The sequence below is a fragment of the Prionailurus viverrinus genome, chromosome B4, assembly GCF_022837055.1.
Source record: "Prionailurus viverrinus isolate Anna chromosome B4, UM_Priviv_1.0, whole genome shotgun sequence".
Lineage (NCBI taxonomy): Eukaryota > Metazoa > Chordata > Mammalia > Carnivora > Felidae > Prionailurus > Prionailurus viverrinus.
The window spans coordinates 8,750,577-8,773,760 of NC_062567.1; the positions used below are offsets into that span (position 1 = coordinate 8,750,577).

Genomic DNA, 23,184 nt, shown 5'->3' on the forward strand with positions numbered 1-23,184 from the left:
AGACACAGCATCCAAAGCAGGCTCCAGGCTCCGAGCCATCAGCACAGAGCCCGATGCAGGGCTTAAACTCACGAACTGCGAGATCATGACCTGAGCTGGAGTCAGATGCTTAAGTGACTGAGCCACCCAGGCGCCCCTAATATATATTCTTGATTCGTGAACGATGAACTCATGGCTAACAGCACCATAACTTATACCTAGGTGAAGCTGGTGTAGCCACACATTTTCTCTGTAGGCACATTTCCACTTTCTTGTGCCAGGAACACTAGACGGCACTTCATCGCTGCACTTGGGGGCTGTTTTAAACCATGAATCTACAAAATGCACAAAAATGTAAAAAACATGACAGCAGCTAGACCATGAAAATGATACTTGTTTGTAGTGTGAGAGGCGAAACAGGAGGGCAGAGTGTCACCTTGTCTGACCTCTAAGCAGGGAACGTGAGCTTTGGAAACTCAGTTTGAGCCTCTCTGCTCATGTCCACACGTGACCACAAAAGCACGGCAAGTATTGATTTGGGGGCTACAAATAAATTTTAGTGAGTAGGCGAATTAAAAGTGCAGAATCCGTGAATAATGAGGATGGACCGTATTTGGAGGCTGATGTATTTTTTTTAATGTTTATTTATTTATTTTTAGGGAGAGAGAGAGAGAGAGAGAGAGAGAGAGAGGAGGGGAGGGGCAGAGAGAGAGGGAGAGAGAGAATCCAAGCAGGCTACACATTGTTAGCACAGAGCCTGACACGGGGCTCAACCTCACAAACCATGAGATCATGATCTGAGCTAAAATCGGGAGTCGGACACTCAACTGATTGAGCCACCCAGGCGCCCCAAGAGGCTGAGGTATTTCGAAGCTGTGAACCTGGATGAAGTGGCTAAGGGGGAGGCAGGGAAAGATGGAGGAGAAGAAAGGTCCCAGGGCTGGGGACTCTGAAGAGGCAGCATGTGAAACAGGAAGGGAGCCAGAGTGGTGTGGTATCCTGGGAAGCGCTCTGAGTTGGAGAAAGTACCTTGTGTCAGTTGCTATTAAGTCAAGTAAGATGATGACTGGGTGTTGATCGTTGGCTTTGGGGGCCTTGAATTATGGATTAATTGAACCATTAATTAATTAAGCCAGTGGGAGCCTGACAGCCAGCGTAATGCTGTGAAGTGGCTTTTTGTAAGAGGACCCCAGCGTGCTGTCAACCCTGGGGTTGGACACCCCCCCCCACCCGTCCCCCAACACTGGCTTATCTCTGCAAGATCAGGACGCTGTTGGGATCTTGGACAAAGAAACCGCGGCCTCATCCCTACTGGCCAGTCTCGACCTAAACAGGGCAGAGCCCAGTTCCAGTCAGCACTCCTCTGATTCTGGGGGCCATGCTGTCCAGGAGCCCCAGCCAGGTGCAGAGTGTTGCTGTCTGCTTTTAGCCATAGTTCAGACTTCAGACCCCTTCTCGGTAGAAGTATTGATTTCAATTTACGGGCACTGTTGTTTTGTTTTTGTTGTTCTTACGGCTGTTGCCTAAATGACTGTTCAGCTAAATAGTGAACTTTGGCAATGTCAAAATGACTTCAGTTTTTTTTTTTTAGTTTATTTATTTATCTATTTATTTTGAGAGAGAGAGAATATATGCAAGCGGGGAGGGTCAGAGAAAGGGAGACAGAGAATCCCAAGCAGGCCTTGGGCTGTCAGCACAGAGTCCAACGTGGAGCTTGATTCCACTAACTGTGAGATCATGACCTATGTCGGATGCTTAACCGACTGAGCCACCCAGGCGCCCCAAGATTACTTCAATTTAAATCAGCTCTCTAGCTATGAATAAATAGTGGAAAAAGGGCTGTTTATCCCACGTATCCCAGCACACACACGGGTGCCTGAAAAGGCAAAGGGATCTGATCACCCTTGAATTCATCCTTTACCCTGAACAGCTGCCCTGATGTTACACGTCCTTTAAAAGAACAAGGGCCCTTGCAGAACATCACATCACTGATGGCAGGAGAATGTGGGCCTCGCTCCATCCCTGTGTATGGGGGTCCCACTGCAGGCATCTCTTAGAGCCGCTCCAACACCGAGGGCCCCTCCAATGGTGTATGACCACTGGTGATACAGACCCATATTTGGTAGCATGTGTGCAGTATGAAGTAACCGACATATTTCAGAAGCAATATTACAAATACAGGTGAGAGAGGAATCAGCAAGGCCTGGAACGACCAGGGAAAAACTCTTGGAGGAGGCGTGATTTGCAGGAAGAGTAGAATTCCAGGCCAAGACAAGGAGAGTAATGGATGTGGGCAAGCAGGAGAACAAAGGCTCAGAGTCCCCAGCTGCTTCTTATCGAGTGTGGAAGAAATATGCAGACTCGTTTGGCTTGGAGAGGGGGCTTGCCCAAACAAGGACTCGGACCAAGAGTCAGATGCTCAACCGATTGAGCCACCCAGGGGCCTCCACCCTTCTGCAATTTCTGAACGGCTCCTCTCTAAATACTGGATACTGTGATGGAGTATCATGGTTTCTAAACTTCACTGTGGTGTCGAGGAGGGAAAGAAACCTTGCAGCATTTTGGAACTTACTCTTTTTTTTTTTTTTTTTTTTTTTGCTTTTAATGACTAAAACCCAAAACACCGGAATGCCTGTAAAGGTCCTCTTAATCTTGAAGTGAAGCTTGTCAGCCTTCAGGAGGAGCGAAGTAGCCATCCCACTGTGGTCACAAACCCATGAGGGCAGAGGCTGGATCTCAGGACGACCTTTGAGGGCGACATCACAGGGTTATTTCTTGCCACGTTGCCCTGAATTGCCTTAACTCCGAACATTTCCTTTCCTCCCTCCCACTGAATTCCAGGTCTCTCCCACATTTTAGAACACCAGCTGCCCTCCCATTTTCCACTCCCTTCCCATTCCTTAGCCTCACCCCTCCACCCACTGGCCACATTCTGGCTTTGGTAGCATTTGAATAGTACTCCAGCTCAGATCGGAACGGTAATTATAAACCAGGACGGCGCTTTCGTGGGGACTTTTCATGCCTGTGGTAAAATTCAAGAGGCTACTAGGAAAATCAGAGCAAGCCACTGTTTTGCGATGCATTTTTAGTAAATTACAACTCTGAGGGAAGGATGAGAAAGCTTTCCAAGGGAACTTGTCCGGCCGAGGACAGAGCTAGCCAAAGAGAGCCCTACTCCTCTTAACTTCCGTGACTTTGGGTTGAAGGCAAACCACAGGCAAAGAATGAGTCTGTGTTTCAGCTGAATTTTTAATTGCCGGCAATCCAGGCTACAGTTCTCCAAACCTTGGTGAAGCCACACGGTTTATGGAGAGGCTTGTAGTAAAGCCCCTCATTAACTGGTTTTTTCTTGTCTAACCCCACCTGCTGCAGAGTCCGCTTACAGAAAGAGTTGTGACTAAGCATGGTTGCTCATACTGCCTGTTGTAATCAGTTCTTCCTGAAGCCAAACTCCACCCTGAAATGGATGCCCGAATTTTCTTTTCCTTGATGTGTAGAATTTTATTTATCATCTCCGAACAGGCAGCCGCTGGGCAGAAATGTCGTTTTTCTCTCCCAGTGTTTCAAAGAAAGCCTTCTCGGGGTGCGTGGGTGACTCAGTCGGTTAAGCTTTCGACTTCGGCTCAGGTCATAACCTTGCGGTTCGTGAGTTTGAGCCCTGCGTCGGGCTCTGTGCTGACAGTTCAGAGCCTGGAGCCTGCTTTGGATTCCGTCTCCCTCTCTCTCTACCCCTCCCCTGCTCATCCTCTGTCTCTCTCCCCAAGATAAATAAACATTAAGAAAAATATTAAAAGAAAGCCTTCTCACCCCTTCTCCAACATGCAACTTCTCCAACTCGTTGCAACTGGATTACAGTTCAATTTAAGGCCTTCTGTACTAATCCACCACATGAATTGGTGCTGCACGGATTCCTTCTCCCCACCTGTGGAAATTCCCGAAAATGCAGAGTCCCATGCAGCTCTTCACTTGAGCTCAGATTCTTTTCCACGAAGGCGTAACTTCAGGACAAAATAGCAGGTGACCTTCAGGACAAGAGACTGAGGCATAGAAAGATAACACATCTGGAGCACCTGAGTGACTCCGTTGGTTGAGCGTTTGACTCTTGATTTCGGCTTGGGTCATGAGCTCATGGTTGGTGAGTTCAAGCCCCAAGTTGGGCTCTACACTGGCAGCGTGGAGCCTGCTTGGGATTCTCTCTCTCCCTCTCTCTGCCCCTCCTCTCTCTCTCTCTCTCTCTCTCTCAAAATAACAATAAACTTTAAAAGAAAAAAAGAAAGATAACAAATTCTCCGAGATACATTGGCTCAGGGCTCAGCCTGTAATTCTGTCCTCTAACTCACTGCTGGATATGAGATGGCAGAGATGTGGCACCACTCTGTGTGTGCAATCTAATGATTTTAAAAGCCCTCTGCTAGAAGATCACTCTTCTCACTACTTCTCTGTTAAGCTCCTCCCTGTAAAGACCCTATCACATTGCCTAACCTGGCTAGCACAGCCGAACTTGAATCCAGGCCCTCCCATCTCCTTCCATGAGCCACTTGGGGGAAAGCCATGATAGTAAAAGAAGTCTCCACTACCTCTGACCACGACTGACTCCCATCTCTTAGGGCCTTTTCGTCGTGACACACACGAAGTTCAAGTCGAGGGCCTTTCTCCTTGACCTCCACAGACAGGTGAGGTCAGCCAGCAAGAGGCACAAAGGAACCTTGGACTAGGTCACAGGATGGCAAGCAGCCTGTCTGCCAGCCTCTTCTTGCTGATGTCACAGGCAGGTTGGACATTTCCGACACATTTCCAAAGACAGAAGCACATTCGAGGAAAGGTAGAGTGCCGCTAATCTTAGTGTCCCATCGGCTCTGTCTCTGCAGGTAGGGGGAAGGCAGGAGTTTCATACACTGCAAAGAATTAGGGAAAAAATTAGGATATGCCCATTTTTATAAGTAGTCTTCTGGAACACATTTTTCTAACTCCCCTTTAAAAAAGAATTATAATTGGGGCCAATGGAAAGAATTGGTTGGATCTGGGCAGTGCCCCCTTGCTGCTGGTTAAAAGATTGGAAAGAGCTTAGGGTGATGGGGAAGGTAATCTTGATACACCTGGCCTGGAGGTAGGAGAGGGTGGGATGCTGTGGGGGAAGGCAGAGGGCCAGGGAGAGAGAATGTAGGAGTACAGTCACTCTCTTCTCTCCGTAAATGCAGAACCATGAAGGTACCACGGCCAGCCAGTGTTCCTCAGCCATCGTGGGAATCTTTGATATTATGGTGGACTGTTCCCATGCCTGGGCACCGTCAGTAATGATCAACAGGCAGTTCCTGGGTTGTGGTGTCTAGAACGGTGCCTGGACCTAGAGGGGATGTATGAGTGTGTCGGTGAATAAGCGAATAAAAGGATCGACAACTCGGTGAACAAAGGGACCCAAGTGCGCAGGAGGTTGGTATGGGGGTTGTAAGTCTCTTTCCAGCTCCAAGATTCAAGTACTCAGACATGCCCTCCCATCACTTGTGGGCCCAGTTCAATTCTGATTTCCGAAGGCTCTGATCAAAAGGGTGGAAATCTCCATTTACGAATCATTTCCATTATGTAAAGCAAGAATGAAGGGAAAGTACCAAGTGATGACAAGGAACTGTCCATCCTTCACTCTAACAAATAATAAAACCTCCATTCTGTTTTTATCCTATGGTTCTCTCAACCCTTCATCCTTACATAATAACAACTACTGCTAGCTCTGACTATACCTTATTATATGTTTATTGTTTCCATTAAGCCTCATTACAGTCCTGAAGGTTGGGCTCTGTTAATGTTCCCAATGAACAAAATGGAGGCTTAACAAGATTAAATGACTGGCCCAAGTCCACAGGTGTAGTAAGCGGGAGATCCTAGATTTCTTTCACTGCAAAGCCAGTGTGCATGGCTATTTAAAACTTCTTAAATCCGGGGCACCTGGGTGGCTCAGTGAAGTGTCCGACTTTGGCTCAGGTCACGATCTCACAGTTCATGAGTTCAAGCCCTGCGTTGGGCTCTGTGCTGACAACTCAGAGCCTGGAGCCTGCTTCAGATTCTCTCTCTCAAAAATAAAATAAAATAGCATTAAAAGAAAAAAAACCCTAAAAAATAAATAAAACTTCTTAAATCCAGGGGCACCTGGGTGGCTCAGTTGAGTGTCTGACTCTTGCTGCCGGCTCAGGTCGTGATCATCATGATCTCATGGTTCGTGCGATTGAGCCCTGCATAGGGCTCTGTACTGACAACAAGGAGCCTGCTTCAGATCCTCTCTCTCTGCCCCTCCCCTAAGCACATGCACTCTCTCCAGCTCTCTCAAAATAAATAAATACACTTAAAAAAAATTCTTAACTCGAGACAACTAAAGTTGTTTCAAGTTACAACCACCTAAATCCATTTCACGTTTAAAGGAAACCATTTCACATCTTTACCTCCCATTTAATGACAAAACAGTCCTTCCTACCTTTCCCACTCTTTCGTCTTTAAACCTGTTAATTTCTTCTTAGAGCACAACACAAGGGCATATGCTCAAAACTTACTAAACAAAGCCTTTTTTCCCCACCCCGTGTCTTTCCTGTTCTCTAGTCTTTTTATTTGCACCTTCTCCACTGTTTGACTCTTGGAGGTAATATATCCTTTCCTGGATACTTGGGGTTTTATTTAGAGTAGGTTCAGTATTTTCAGGGCTGTAATCAGGGTTAAAGATCAACACCTGTGCCATCTTGCCACACTCTTGTCTGGCTTAGTCTGATCGTCTCCTTAAGAAGGCAGCCGTGGCTGGCGTTACTTCTGCAGCTGTGTCCACACGTGGCACCCAGGAGAACAGGTGCTCCGTGGCATAGGGCCCACGTCTGCTTCCCTCACACCACGAAGCCAGTGCCTGAAATGAAACCCAAGCTGTTAAATAACTGAGGAACGCAAGAAACACTGCCTGGGTCCCATGGTTCTGGGTCCCGGGCCTCCACTTTCTGGCATGGAGGGCTGCTCCCCACCCCAGGCCACCCCTCCTGCGTGTCCTCTGCTTCACCCACTGGAGGTGGTCAGTACAGTGGTACTTAGACTTCCATAGAGGAGAACAGACGGCCTTGACCGTGAACCTGGTAACAGGGGGAGATATTCTCAATCTCCTCCTCTCCCTCTGTAGAAACTGCTCTTCAACACTCCCTTGAGAGCACAGGGAAAGGGAAAATTCTTTTTCTGTTTTCTGTGAGCCTGGGGGTTGAGTGCCGCCCCTGCTTCAACAGAGCCCCTCTTCCTGCTTCCAGTTAGACTTGGTTAAGCCTTTTGCTCCTCTCTCTTTCAGGAAGGAAAATGGGCAGTTTAATTGTTTCAAAAACAAGATGAAAGGTTTCTGAATTTTTTTTTTTTTCCTCTTGGAATCTCTGAATTCCTTTACCAGGAACCGTTGCTTTCAACCAATATAAAACAGCTTGGCCTGGAGGATGCTTCCCACCAAGTGGAATTTTCCACAGTGGGTTGGTCGTGAGTCTCACAGCAGTAAATTCAATTATTTCAAATTTTGAACCAACTGTTTCGCTGAACAGCATGAGACGAGCGTGGGGCTCAGAAGGAGGGCCCCGTCTGTCCACACAGATCTCCAGCAGCTCGGGCTGCCCTGCTGAGACCGCATGGTTCACGTGATTGACTTCTATTCGCTGGAGTAAACGGACCCGGCCAATGGAACGCTCTTTCTGCCAGGGAGAGCTAAGAAAACGGAATCGTTAGCCCCCAAGGTCTGGCCGAGAAGGAGGTTCTGAGAGATCACTTCCCCGAAGGTCTTTCCTGCCCATTAGCCCTAGAAGTAGTGATTCCAAAATCCCTTTGAGAAAAGGTTTTAAAAGGAGAGTGGCATGAACTACACAGTCAGCCACAGACAGAGGCATAGGGCTAATTCTGCCCATTTCCTCCCCTCACTTCGTGTCAGGAGTAACCATTGGTTAACCAAACAGAATGTGCTAAGCCCTGAAGATCCAGACCAGAGATACGTCCCCGCTGTCCAGCGGTACCAAGTGAGGTGGTCGGCAGTGTGATTCACACGGTAGGGAGGAGATACAGAGGGGAGGGGAGGAGGCCCAGGAGGCTGGCGTGTCACGGGAGTTTGGTGATGAAACCTGGGAAACCAACACGTGTCACCCAGGTAGAGCTGTTCCCACTCGGCTGCTACCTATCTTGTGTGTGTCCTTTTTGGCACCTCCGGGTCGGTCTGTTGCCGCTCACGGCCCCCCAGGACTGTGCCTTGAGATGCACTAGAGGAACGTCTGTGTCCCCCGGCCTGGAGTCTTGTCCTTCTGTCTCCGCTGTACCAGGAGACTGAGCCCTTTCCCGCTCTGCCTGGGCGCTGATGGCATCTCGAACGAGCCGCAGTGCCCGTTAATGACGGCTCTCTTTGTCAAGTGTCAGTAGCACCAATTAAGTTATTTCCGTGCAAAGCCTCCCTCTGTGAGGAGGTGTGGGGGTGGCGAGAGTCATTGTCACCCTCCCACTGCACGTGAGTTGTGCTGGGTACAGTCAGGAGAGAAAATTGTTTCTCCTTCATTAGGAAGTTCTTCGGCATCTGACTGGTGTTGGGGGAGAGATGGATTTGTGGTGGGTGTGACTGAGAGCCCTTCCCACTCTCTCTCCGAGGCCCCGTGGGGACTGTGTGCATTTGTTGTCTGAGAGTTTGTACCTTGGAGGCTGTGACATTTTAGAATTACAGCCGAGGGGCGCCTGGGTGGCTCAGTCGGTTAAGCATCCAACTTTGGCTCAGGTCATGATCTCACAGTTCGTGAGTTCAAGCCCCACGTCGGGCTCTGTGCCGACAGCTCGGGGCCTGGAGCCTGCTTCGGATTCTGTGTCTCCCCCTCTCTCTGCCCCTCCCCCACTTGTGCTTGCTCTCTCTCTCTCTCTCTCTCTCTCAAATAAATAAACATTAACAAAAAAGAAATACAACCAAATTCTTGCCAGTGGTATAAGATTAATAACGTAATACAAGGGAGTGTGGCCAGTTCTCAAAGTGAAACCTGGCCTCTCCCAAGATCAGAGCGAGAGTGGACTCTTGCAGAACTACAGGCTGCAGGCCCCAGGCTGAAAGGATCCGGGAAAGGGTAGGAGGTGAGGAGAATTCAACAGGTTGGCCAAACAAGGGGAGCCCACTGTAGGACCCAGAGGAGAGCAGGAGAGAAAATATCCCAGCAGATCCCAGAGGTTCGTCACGATGTGGGTGGCCGTTTCAAATTGTCAGGAGGGTTTTGAATATTGCCTGAGAATCGGTGTTTTCCAAGAATCACTACGAGATGAAAAGTAGCTATTTATAGGGATGTAGGCAGGCTTGTTCAAACAATGTCCTGAGAACATTTGGTTTCACGAATCAAATCAAAAGAGCAGTTGGAATCAACACACATTAGTGTGGTTTGCCATTGCATAATTCTTTAATTATTTTAGGTTGGTGAGAATATCATTTCCAAATCAATCTACTTTCTCTTGTTTATTGTTACATTACACATCCAAGGACTTTCACTCTCTGTGTGTTTCAAGTGCAGTTCAGAACTTCACCCCAAGGCAAGTGATTTACCTGCCAACAATTGGTTAAACAATGTTTATTGTGTTGTTGATAGGACCTAGGGAAGACACAACACCAGAAAGAACAAGAAATGTTTGGCACAGGTATACAGACCTCCACCCCCAGTATCGCTACCTTGATATTTGCTTATTAATCATTGAGAACTTTCCCCCCAACACCCAGCTACCGATCCTGGCCTCTCTCCGTCAGTGGCTTCCTTTTGTCCGTTGTGAGAATAGAAGCATCTGAGAAAGATCCAGACACCGTTTCTTTATCTTTTTTTTAAACCGTATGTTTGATGGTATAAACTTTACCATTTAAACAAAATCTCTGGTTTGGAAAATTGTGTATATGTCATCTGTGGCTTCAAGAATCTAAACATCGGAAGGAACATCCCAGTTCCAAGCTGCCTAAAAATCAGCCACTTGCTTTTCAAGTGCGTGCCGTGTCTCGCACGGTTCTCCAAAACGTAGGTCTGTTTGCCGGGCTGAAGGTAGATCTGCTGAATGTGCAGGTGCCTTCGGATGTACAGATTCCTGGAGGGCCATCGTGTTCTTTATTCTTTTGTTTTCTGAGTAATGGATGGTGACCAGAATTTCTTTCTTTCTAACAGTCAGGGAAGGAGCGGGGGGGGGGGGGGGGTGGGAAGAGAGGAAGGAGAAGGAGGAGGAGGAAAGAGGAGAAGGAGGGAGGAGGGGGTGCTCTAAGGAGTCCTCCCTCCCACACCCACAGCGCTAGAGAACTGAGGATGGGGTGTGCAAAAGAACACAGACAGTATCAGCTCTTCCCAGGAGTGAAGCCTGCTTTGCAGGTGCTGTGACGCTTACCCTCCACACACCGTGGCTCAGGGGATCGTCTCAATTTTTGCTTATAAACTGTGGAATCAGCTGTTGGAGGTGCCTTCGCACCTTCTCAGGGCTCCTTCCGCAGGTCTGTCGCCATGTCATACCTGGTGTGACACGAGAGCTTGTGCCCCCAATCCTGCCCTGAGCTCTAGCTGCCCCTGCATCACTGTTTGACATCTGGTGTCATGGAGTGGCTGGGCCGGGCTGGCTTGCCGTCTTCCTAAAGAGCCCTGCGGACCCTGTGACATGGAAGCCAGGGCTCCTGCCTGCCAGCCTGGCTGTGGGCTCAGGATATTCTGCCGTCTGTTCTGCTGGGGGGATGACACTGGGTCAGGCGTCACCAGTGAACCTTCTCTGCCTCCTTTGAACTTTCCACCAGCCCACGTGGATGGCCCTGGAGGCTTAGAAATAAGCTCCTTGCAGATGTTTCCATCTGTTGCCTTGTAGCCACTCATACCAGAACATCAGCTCATGGAGCGCATGCCTCCTAAATCAGCGAGACACTTACTGTGGTAAACGGCTCCCTTTCGTCAGTTGCCGTAATAGAAGCATCTGAGAAATCTGCTCTTAGTAGGCACGGGGACAAGGAAGTGGGGACAAGTGGGGACAAGGAAGATGCAGCCAGCTCCCAAGTATCCAGGGACCGCTTCTCCAGTTTGTGAGCTGCCCAGCGTTACAGTTCTGGGTCTCCTTCTGCTACCATGTTGAGGCTGAATGTAGCCAATAAAGGACATACCGACCTATTTATTTTGCTCTTGGGGAAAAAAGGAAAAAAATAAAGTCTCATCAGAAGTTTGGAGGAATTGGGGCCGAAACCTACAAGCAGATTTGGGGATTGTCTGTGGTTGCTATTTCTTACCGTCGTAACCAGAAATATTCAACAATAGTTTGTATGCGTTCCTAGTCCTGCTTAGGAAAGCACGCAAGGCCTGGAATAGCAAGTGTGAGGATAGGGACAGAATAAGCTGAGACCCCTGGGCTGGAGGACCCTCGGGTTAGAAGCGAGGAGTTGAGATTAAGGAGCGTTTTTGCTGTTTGACAGGGGAGAGGCTGAACTGTCTGTATTGACAGGAGACCCACCCCAAACCTTAGAGAATGAGCTGAGAGCGGGCCTGGGCCAGGCCCCCCAGGGGCCAGATTTCAGGTCTTCACTGCCCTGGATTGTGAGCTCTGTGAAGGCATTAGGAAGAGGCTTCCTGTTCATGCCCCACGGCACCAGGGAGGCCCTGTGCTGGGCCCAGAGAGGCTTCCCTGAGTTAATTTTAGGTGGAGTCACACCCCAGACTCCCGTGAAGTGTACCAGTCCCCGACTCAGTCTCAGCTGAGCTGTAGTACTTAACACAGCACTGACATGAGAGAGCTACCTGTTCCTATTTGTTGATTGACTGATTGAATTTGACTGATAATCTCCAGTTACACACATACACACACACACACACACACACACACACATGCACGCACAAATGCTCTCACTTTTTTCTGGTTAAGAAAGCCAACACCCAAAATAGGTCCTCTATCTCTACTCAGTTTTTAGAATGACAGAAAGTTCATCCTGAGGCGCAAAGAGAAAAAGAAAAGAAAAATCTAAGAAATGTTTTATGTCTTCAGCTTTTGAGTTGTCAGGCTTGTGTCTCTCCTTTGTCATTTCACAGCTCCTGAGGTCCTGGCCCAGAAACCGTACAGCAAAGCTGTGGACTGCTGGTCCATCGGGGTGATTGCCTATATCTTGTGAGTATTGCTTGCTACCTTGGCTTCTTTTTTCTTTCTTTCTTTTTTATTGTCGCGAAATACACATAACACAGGATTTACCATTTTAACCCTTTTTAAATGCACAGGTCAGTGGCGTCCAGTTCATTCACCCTGTCATGCAGTCACCACCACCCATCTCCAGAATGTTTTCATCTTCCCCAAACTGAAACTCTGTCCCCATTAAACTCTGACTCCTGTTGTCCCCTCCCTGTAGTCCCAGATACACTCCATTCTTCCTTCTATCTCTGTGAAGTCGGCCATTCTAGGTTCCTCACGTAAGTGGAATCATATGGCATTTGTGCTTTCGTGACTGGCTTTCTTGTTTATAATGTCCCAGTGTTCATCCATGTGGGAGCAGGTGCCGAATTTCATTCTTTTTAAGGCTGACGAACAGTCCGTTATATGCATATGACACATTTTGTTTATCCATTCATCCCTCAGTGGACACCTGGCGGTTTCTACCTTGTGGCCATTATGCATAATGTTGCTATGAACATGGGTGTTCAGATGTCTGCCTTTGGGTGTCTACCCGGATGTGGGATGGCTGGATCATACGGTAATTCTACGTTTTAACGTTTGGAGGAAGCTCCATGCTGTTTTCCATAGCAGCACCCCCACTTTACGTTCCCAACAGCAATGCACAAACGTTCCAGTCTCACCACATCCTTCCTGACTTTTCATAACAGCCGTCCTAATCGGTATGAAGTGCTTTCGTCGTGCGTGTGATTTGCGTTTCTCTTTCTTAAAATGTATTTCTAATGTTTTTGAGTGCAGTTGACACATAATGTTACATTTGATTCAGGCATACAACATAGTGATTTCATAACTCTATACGTTAGGTTCTACTCACAACAAGTGTAGCTTACCCTCTGTTACCATACGACGCTATTCCAATACTGTCGGCTCTTTTCCCCATGCTATACCTTTTACTCCTGTGACATATTCATTTCCATCACTGGAGGCCTGTACCTCCCACTCCTCTTCACCCATTTTACCCCTCCACCCTCCCTTCTGGCAAACCACCAATCTGTTCTCTGTATTTATAGGTCCAGTTCTGCTTTTTGTTTATTTATTCATTTGTTTTTTTAGATTCCACATACGAGTGAGATCATATAGTATTTGTCTTTCTAGGTCTGATTTATTTCACATTGCATAATACCCTCTAAGTCCATCCCTGTTGTTGCAAATGACAACATCCCATCCTTTGTATAGCTGAGTAATATTCCAGTGTGTGTGTATGTGTGTGCATGCGTGTGTGCATGTGTGTATCACCTCTTCTTTATCAATGGACACTTGGATTGTTTTCATATCTTGGCTGTTATGAATAATGCCTCAGTGCATTTATCTTATGGCTAATGATGTTGAGCATCTCTTCATGTGCCACCTTGGCTTTCCTGGGGATACAGATGACCATGAAAATATTAGGACATCTTCAAAAGAAATCAAAATGAGAAAAATATGATGAAAACCAAAATTTAGCCTTTAGATACCTCATTTCTTCTCAGGTGCCTCATCTCCACAACCCAGGAAGGGCTGTCATAGGCATAGGGTTGTTGCAGTTGTTTTCACGGTGATCAGTTTTGGTTATTATTATTATTTTTTGTTTTGCTTCAGTCCACTGTAAAGTTGTTTTTTAATTACAATTTCTTTTGGCAGTGATACTTTCAAACACCTACAATGGAGCACACTGCTAGGCTGGGCTTAGGCCAACTGGTGTCTGTAATTGATAGGAAATGAATTTCGTCCCAAGGAAGGGAAGGCTTTCTAGCAGACAGAGTCTGCTACACACAATGAAAGACCGTGGGGGATTGTGATCAGAGAAAGGTCTGACAGTATGTGGCATCCTCAGGGACTGCTGGAAACATCCCCCCTGTATTGGCGTTGTCTCATTATCTGGAAAGCAAGCGGTCTTTCTACAGCATACATTCAACCGGGCAGCTTTTGTAATTTAATGTGGATTTAGTTGATAGCTCCTGTAGATTCCTGCCATTATCACAGGATTTATCCATTCTGATATCCTTGGCCCGTAGGACTCCCACTTATGAAAATAGGTAAAGGGCAGATTCATCTGAGCTATAAAGCTAACATCGCATTTACATAGTGCTTTTACTTTTAAAGCATCTTGACCATCTTCTATAGTAGTTTCATCCTTTTTAGTGTGTGTGTCGGGGGGAGTTACAGACCCTTTTGAGAATCTGGTGAAATCTCTGGACCCTGTCCCCTAATAAATTCACACACACACACACACACACACACACCCCACACTTTAGCATACCTCATTAGGGGGCTTCCTGCGTAGGTAGATATCAGACACAGGCCGTGTGTTATTTACTCTGGCCCCCTAAACTCTCAGCTGAAATTCATATCAGTGGTCGTGCCTTGACAAACTTGACATGAAAGATGAGAAGAAATGAATGATGGGCCACTGTTCTTCCTGCAGAGGACCAAAGCTGGCGTCATCTCGAGAAATCTGGGGCTAGGCACAAGTGTCCCTTCATCTGGGCTTCTGCTTGTTTGTGCCTTCACACTTCTTCTGAATCTTGACCCAACAGTGTGGTCTACACTAATGTCTATAGGATCCCTTTGTATGTATAATGGTTTCCCTCAAGTCTTGGCATTGGGGTAGGATATCTGCACAGCTAGAAGGAGATACATACAGCTTTACTGGGATGGGCATTGGTGTCTTAGACAGCTCTGGCTGCTATAACAAAACACTATGGACTGGGTGACTTAATAGGCAGACATTCATTTCTCACAGTTTAGAAGGCTGGGAAGTCCAAGATCTAGGTGCCTGCTGATTCAGTTCCTGGTGAGGACCTTCTTTCTGCCTAGGTTGCCACCTTCCTATTGTGTCCTCACAAGGCAGAAGGGGAATGTTCAAGCTCTCTCGTGTCTCCTGTCTCTTCTCATAAAGGCACTAATCCCATTATGGAGGCCCCATCCTCATGACCTCATCCCAACCTAATTGCCTCTCAAAGGCCCCATTTTCAAACACCATCACAGTGGGGGTTAGGGCTTCAACATACGAATTTGAGGGGGATGCTATTCAGTCCATAGTAAATGATTTGGTTGTGTTGTGCTTGATAAAATTCTTATAGCAGAATCTCCTCAAAACATGGACATTTCAGGATGGACATAGTACCTACTTTATAATATCAATGATGTATATGTTATAAATACATATATATCTATATTATGTATACACATATATATTACATATGTATTATATATAATATAATACATATATATAATATCAAACATCTGTGTAACAGTGCAAGGATATAAATATTCTCACAGGTTTTATCTCCCTTCACCTCCCTGCAGTCCTACAAGATAGGTGTAGTTATTATTAAACCCACTGAAAGAAGATGAAACTTCAGTTCAAGGACACTAAATAGTATCACTTGGTGTCAGAATTGACATTTGAACCCAAGCCCAGCTCTGACTTGCAGTCCAGCTCTTTCTGCTACGCCACATGCCCTCCACATGCAGACGTGGCCATGTCAGTGAGAGAAGACAGGATGTTTCTTTCCCTGTGACATCCAGCTTGTGTTTATTTCTTTCTTTCTGCAAATGTTTACTGAGTACGTACCATGCACCTGTCACTATGCTAGATCCTGGGAATGAGCGTTAAACAAAACATACACAGTCCCTGGGTTTGTGAAGCTGGCTCTCAGTCTCATGGAAGAGACAGGCATTCAGAGAAACCTCATAAATGAACATTTAAACATGAGCAACATGTGCAACACCTTTAAAAACGTGCAGGGTGCCTTAAAGGAAGAGCATGAGGTGCCCTAGTAAAGTGGAACAGAGGTTGCCTCGTTTCCACTGGGGTAAATGGCTGAGGAGGACTTCTTTGAAAAAGGGGCCTTAAAACAAAAGCTAAATGATGTGTGAGTGTTCAGCAGATAGAGTGAGGAGAAAGTGTTCCAGGCAGAGTGAATAGCATGCACAGAGGAGGCTTTCAGCTGCAAGTAACAGAAAATTCTGGCTTAAGCATTTAAAACAAGAAAACAAGTCATACCTCACATAATAACAAGTGTGGATCTAGGGGAGCCACAAGACTGCCTAGGTCAGAATGTCACTCCCAGATGGTATCCATCTGGGATGGTACTGCTCTTCACCATCCTCAGTACGTTAATCTTTCCTTGCGACCACCCCCCCCCCCCGCCCCCCACAACCAAACAAGATGGCCACCGCAGCGTCGGGCATCTTGGACAGACACAGCATTGACTGGTGGAAGAAGAGGTGATGTTTATCCCCACGTTCTCTGGGGAAGAGCTAGAATATCTTCCCCAGAAGCCCCTCAGGCAACTTTCCCTCATGTCTGATTGGCCAGAAATGCCTCCCATGCTTGTTTCTAAAGGAGTCCCTGGCAGAGAAGATGGGATTATCGCTGGTTGGCCAAATGAAGCAGGTGACCTCTGCTGGTGAAGAGGAAAGCAGGAAATGGATTTGCAGTAGGTAAAGAACACGTCTGCCATGGCCCAATAGGTAGGAGAACACCAGGAAGGACAGCAAGGGGGCACCCAGGTGGCTCAGTTGGTTAAATGTATGACTTGGGTTAGGTCATGATCTCACGGTTCATGGGATCGAACCCTGCACCGGGCGCGGTGCTGACAGCCTAAAGCCTGGAGCCTGCTTCGGATTCTGTGTCTCCCTCTCTCTCTGCCTCTTCCCCGCTCACCCTTTGTCTGTCTGTCTGTCTGTCTCTCTCTCAAAAATAAATAAATGCTAAAAAAAAATCTTTTTAAGTGCAACATGGTTAGAGTATGATATTAAGACAGGATATCAGAAAGTTATATGCAAGAGCCTGGGGAAGGAGAGACGTGGCAGAAAGTTTAGGTTTAACAAATGTAGTGGGAAGCCAAAGAAGGATTTTGGCCAAAGATATGAACTGATCTGATTTTCACTCAAGTATTATTCCAGCTACTCTGTGAACGGGGGTTAGACAAAGCAGGAGTGGAGGGTGGTGACTGTTGGGAGGCTTTGTCAGGTGAGCAGTGACAGTTGCTTCCACCAGGGAGGCAGTGATGGTGATCAAGTGGCAGGTGTATTTTGGATATGGGGTTAAAGGAGAGAGAAGTTTCAGGTGTAAACCCAAGTTTTTGGCATAAGCATTCATGTAGATGGCTAAGAAAAAAGAATAGAGGGTGACGAATGAGCAAGTCTAGGGGGATCAGTGAGATCAAGAATTTCATTTGGGGCATGTTAAACTTGAGATAAACTTTGAGATATCTGTGCAATTGTGTATGCACATGTGGAGGTCAGAAGTCTGGGATAGAGATGCTTGGCATATATATCTGGGTATGGTTTGAATGTAGTATATCCAAAGCCTTATAATTACAGTATACAATACAATACTTGTCTGGGTTAAAATATAGTATTAAGTAAAGCAGTACTATATTTCTTTATTTCTACTTTAAGTATAAATTGATAAGCTCAAACTTGGTGGTCACCTGGTCACCACTAGTTTTGCTGCAGGGATTAGTCTCCGGTTGATTTATCAGCTGTGTCATATTTCAAAATGGCAGCTAGGGTGCCTGTTTTCCTTGGTGCCTTCCAGAGCTCTGAGGGTCTCAAGCAGAGAATAAATGGAGACTGTGAGACTCTCTCTTATACCTTCCAAGATGTTCAGATCTTTATGGCTGATAGGCCACATTCTAGATAAAATTTTTCTACATAATATGGCTATGCTTGGAGAACCACTCACTTCAAATTTATCATTATTAGTGCCAACAACTAGCATTTCTTGAGTACCTTTTCTATTCCAGGCACTGTTAGGTGCTAAAGATGCCAAGATGACAAAAGCATGTTGCCTCCCATGAGAATATTAACAGTGTATATGGTGGGACAAGAAGATTCATAAAGTAGATTAAGTGACATGCAGAGGGGCTTGTGTGCAGCTGTAGGAATTCCTGGGCTGAAGCCACCAATGGGGACAGGGGTGTTCGGGAAGGAGGAGGCACCATGCCAGGTATGTCTAGGAGGCTGGATAAGACTAGCATTTCAGAGAGGGGAGAGGGATGCTTGCAGGCACAGGATCAAGGTTGCCTGAGGCACATTCGAGCGCTGATGAAAATACTCAGTAAAAGGCCCCTGGCCTTGGTTGGGGTTCCTGGTGCAAGGCTGGCTCCAGGTTGAACTAGGGTTAGAAGTTAGAACTCCTGGATCTCAGTCTCAGACTCTTGCTACTTCCTGCTGACCGGCTGGAGGGTTAGGGTGGGTCTGCCGTAGGTGGGGAGGGCCCCTACCCATGTTGGGACTTTTGACCTTCCTACTGCACCCCGACTCCCTGCTTTCATCTTTCGTCTGGAGACCAGTGAGCAAGGCTGTTGAGCGGGTCGTGACGCACAGGCAGCACACAGGGGAAGGCAGCTGTCCCGCGGGGGTCTGTGCTGAACCCCTGTTCTTCATATCACCTGTAATGGAAAAAAGGTTAGCCTCTGCAGTTTTTTGAAGTGCAGCGTTATTTTCATTTGCTAAACCTGTCACACTGAGAAATCAGATCACAGCAAAAGCGGCTGTGACCGGCCATGTACCAAACGTCCGCTCTGCATGCAGACATTCTGTATTTTGTCAGTGCAGATACTTGATGTATTCCTTCTCTTTTGATCTCTGCACTCATTTCTATGTTATCCATCATGTTGGAAGGAGAAATATTTTTTTCTATGAGGGATACTCATTTTTAAAAACACATTAATGGGTCCTTATCAGGAGTCCCTCTAGGGATCTGGACTTAGGAAAAACATCTTTGCCTGCATCACTTAAGCTACTGAGAAGAATGAGGAGAATGTGAGGCACACGCTGCTGGGCATGTCCAGGCTCCAGCCTGGAGGTGTGGTCAGCCAAGATCCCGCAAGTTCCAAGGAAATAAATGTGCCCACTGGAGATGAGAATCCGCATTTCATTGACAAGACTGAATTTTGCCATCATGTGCACACTGCCTTTCTTTCTCGAAATTTCAAGGAGATGAGTTAATGATGGCTTGCCTCACTTATGCTCAGGGATACAGCATGCTCTGTGCTATGGAGAAACACAGTGGATGTGTGTCAGTCTAAGAATCGAGCAAGGCCTTACGGAGTTTGGGCATGAGAGCGTTTGGGAAGGCCAGAAGGTTAGGGTGGGTCTGCTATGGGTGGGGAGGGCCCCTACCCTTGTTGTGGCCTTTGACCTCTCTGCCTAGCAGAAACTCCAGGCAAAATACTTACAGTAATCCCCTTACTTTTTGACTGGCCTCCTACATGGTTCAGTCATTAAAACGAGGTCACATAAATATCTATCAGCCAGCTGGTACCCAGTGTAATTGGCTTTGTAAAGAGTGGTGATAAGAGTGCCTAATCTGTATGGTAGGTCCATTTTTGGAGACAAAGAATGTTCCTTGTCAAGGTAGTCATCATCATTTTAAACCATTGACAGATGCGGCTTTGTGGATACACATGTCCCAGGGAGAGAGCCGGAACCCAAGCTCCAGTAGGAGAGAATGTGGTGTAATTACTCAGCCCCAGGGAAAGAGCCAAGCATGGGGCATTATGATGGTGGTTACTACCATTAGTATGAAAAGTGTTAGCACTAATAAGAATAATTAACTGGCATTGCCAGCAGGCAGCAATCATCTTGTTATATTCATAAACTTTGTGGGAGGGGACTCATTGCCTTGTTTAGGCTGCCTTGGGCCCATGGGCTGCACTTTGGCTTTCGAAGTTCAGGAACTAAATTAATCTATTTATTCATCTTGCTCAGACAGTCCCAGTGAATTGGTTCACACTAGCCAGACTCAAAAGAGATTTAAAAAAAAAAAAACAACCTGGAGTGTCAGTTTACTAAATCATGAGATCCGTGCCCTGCAGGGTAATTGGATACACATGTCATCAAACTAGCATGTTCTCCCCACAAGAGGAAATGCTCCATGAGAAAGCAGATTAAAAGCAGAAGTTGCCTTTACAAACAAGGAATCAGAGCCTAAAGCTGGATGGCCTTACGTGTTTTCACAAAGCCTAGAGTCCTCTCCAGGGTTCTTCTCTATCCGAGGGTATTTCTGTCCCTCTGTGACACAGCTGTCCCTGGTGGCTGGTCAGAGTGGCCACAGACTGGCCAGGGCTTATGCCTCCCTCTCCTCCCTCCTGCCCTAAAGATCAGCCTCCAGCCTTCTCTATCTTCTAGCATTCAGGCATTATCAGTGTTTGAGCAGGCTTTGGTTGTCATAATTCTCAGGCTTACTGACTTTATTTCACTGACTGCATTTCAGTATGGTGCTTTCCAAGGATTTCCAGAAAGGTGCTTCATCTCCCCTCCATAGTCTACACTGAGTGGATCCTGTATGTGCCTAAATGCCTTTTGGTTACCTTTAGTCTCAGCCACAAGTACTGCTTGACCATATTCCTGCTTTGTTGTGGGCCTGTGACCCTCTCCCTGCTGCTTCTGGGGAAAGACTTTATTGGTTGTCTGTTGATGGTTGGTTCACTTCTCAACCCTTAGGAAATAGTCAAACAAATATTGTCTGGTTTCAGAAAGTGGGTGGAGGGGTATGCACGGAGGTGATGGAGGAAATTTTACAAGCAGCGCAATCGAGGTCAAGAAATTCTGCACTTTAGTTGGGGGAGGGGGAGCAACTTCCTGCCAGTCATTTCAGGGAAGGTGGAATCCACTAATGTCTTTGTCTCGCAAAGGCCCTGGGGTAGAAAGGACACCTCAGGCAGAAGCTCGTAGGGAATGTCTCACCTATATCACCTTTACACTCAATGGCAGGGCTTCAGGCCAGATGGAAAAACATTTCACTTCCTCTGCTCTCTTCTGTTCACGTCAGCATCATCAGTATCCTCTCCTGGAAACTGTCATTTAACGCTTCAGGATATTTCTCCTGGAGAACAGAAGGCAGAGGATTGACATGCATTCACTTAACTAACATTTATTGAGCCGAATATGTGTCAGGCAATACGACGGGGTTGCAGACATGGATTCGTTACCAACTCGGACTTGGGGGTGCTCACTGTCTGCTGGAGGGGACAGACAGTAAACAGATCAGTTAAAATCCAGTCTTGGTGGCTGTCACCGAAATGAGAGGCAAGAGCTCCCAGGGCAGAGCTGTAAACCCTGTCCTGGCCTTGAGGAAGTCTCCACAAGGGGATGGTGATCTGGCTTTGGACAGACTGTCTTCAAATATTGGCAGGGCCGTCACGCAGGGAGATTGATGGTTTATCCTTCACGACCAATTATCTGAAGGTAACGATGTGCTTACTGTGTTGGAGAGAAGATGTACTATTCAGTCTGAAACATAATTTTTGAAATAGAACTTGAAAGATGTGATCCAGCTTTGACCTTCCGATGTCTCAAACTTGATGATGGGGAAAATATAATCTTTGAATTATCAGGATTTTTTCCAAGTTTATTTATTTTGAGAGAGAGAAAGAGAGTGAGTGTACAAGTGGGGGAGGGGCACAGAGAGAGAGAGGGAGAGAGAGAATCCCAAGCAGGCTCTACACTGTCAGCACGGAGCCCGGTGGGGGGCTCAAACTCAGGAACCATGAGATCATGACCTGAGCCAAAACCACGAGTTGGATGTTTAACCGAGTGAGCCACCCAGGCGCCCCTGAATCAGGATTTTTAACTCACCTATCACCATACTGAGCAAACGGAAGACTCAAAAGAGGCCCTTATTATGTTTTACCATGTTTACCATCTGGAACGTAGCACAGGAGCCCAGAGGCAGGAAGGAGGCGGCACACAGCTAGCGTAAAGCTACAGAAAGTGCATGGGGGGTGTAGGAGCAAGTCATGAGTTTGGACCACTTACTCTGAGCTGGGTTTGTGACCAGGAGGTGCAGATGATGGAAGTGAGAAGGGGAGAGTCCCTGATTTCCACGAGCAAGTGAGGAAACGCTCGTGGAGGTGGTAAGGGGACCCATGGAAGGACACGCCAAAGCCCGTGACTCTGCACCGAACAGTGCACTATGCGTTGGTGAGACAGCACCCGGGGACCGTCTTCAGCCCTCTAATCCCCTTGCTGTGCTCCGAGGGCTTGCCGGCTAGGCATTCTCAGCAGCGCTTCGTACGCGAGTAAGCAGAGGCCAGGGGACAAGTGGACAGCCCATGGCGTGGCTGTACCGACACACTTCCCAGGGGCAGCAGCTGATCTGCTTTTCACCTGCAGAATCGTAACTGCGTGCCCATCAGAACGGGAGAGAGAAAAGGAAGGAAACAAGCCGAGAGGGAGGAAGCAAGAGCCCTGCAACCAAAAAAAAAAAAAAAAAGTCAAGATGCTAAAGTCGAATTGGAAATCCCCCCGGGTTCAGAATCATCAGTTAGCGCTGGTGTTAATCACCTCCAGACTGGATGTCTGCACCCCTCAGAGCTTCGGGATGAAATCCATTACTCGTGAGAACTAATTTTAGCTGCTGGAAGTTTCGCTGGGTTTTTCCTAACACAACAGTCCTGGCTGTTTGAAGCTCTCCCTGCTCATCTTCCTCCCCGCCTGCCCTCCCTTCCGTGGTCAGCGTGAGCAGAGTGCAAAGTGGCTTTGTCTGGGCTTCCTTTGGCTGTGTTTCCCCTGCAGCAGGGGGCTCAGTGCCTCTGTGTCCGTCCCCCAGACAGCCTCAAGGTGCTGTCCATGTGGCTAACGCAAGAATCAAAAGGTGATACACTTGGAAGCGGCACTGTGGATCACGATCCAACAGCTGTGGATGCTGCATTGTCTGGTCCGCTCCTTTACAAACTCTTTTACTCCAAATGGAGTATGCTACTCTCTTCTCACGCTTGGAGAAGTGCTGAATCTCCTTCCCCCCGACCCTTCCCGGCGGTTCCCAGTCTTCAGCCCCAGTTGCATATAAACTGTCCAAGAAATGTGTTTCCTTTCTCCCCTAGATCTTTCCCTGATCTGCTTACACATTCTCAGCTTTCAAGGCCTTATCCAAATCTCCGGGGATGACATGGGACACTTGTCTGTTACATTTTCATCAACAGTGTTTTGCTGAAGTCAGCCTGCACATGGTTTTAATACGTGAAACCATTCCTGCTTTCTCCAGCCTGATCTCTTCCAAGTTTGTGAGGAGAAAGTTCTGGAGTGTGCATGGTC

At 47.2% G+C, this 23,184-nt stretch overlaps 1 protein-coding gene across 2 annotated transcripts in view; it reads left to right on the top strand.

Annotated features, from left to right (window-relative positions):
- The window catches only part of CAMK1D (calcium/calmodulin dependent protein kinase ID), a 507,758-nt gene that overhangs the window by 455,326 nt on the left and 29,248 nt on the right, over positions 1 to 23,184 (top strand). For both annotated transcript variants that reach the window (XM_047865690.1, XM_047865692.1), the window contains exon 6: positions 12,018 to 12,093. In XM_047865690.1, the coding sequence (XP_047721646.1) occupies positions 12,018 to 12,093 (76 nt within the window). The remainder of the gene's footprint in view (positions 1 to 12,017; positions 12,094 to 23,184) is intronic.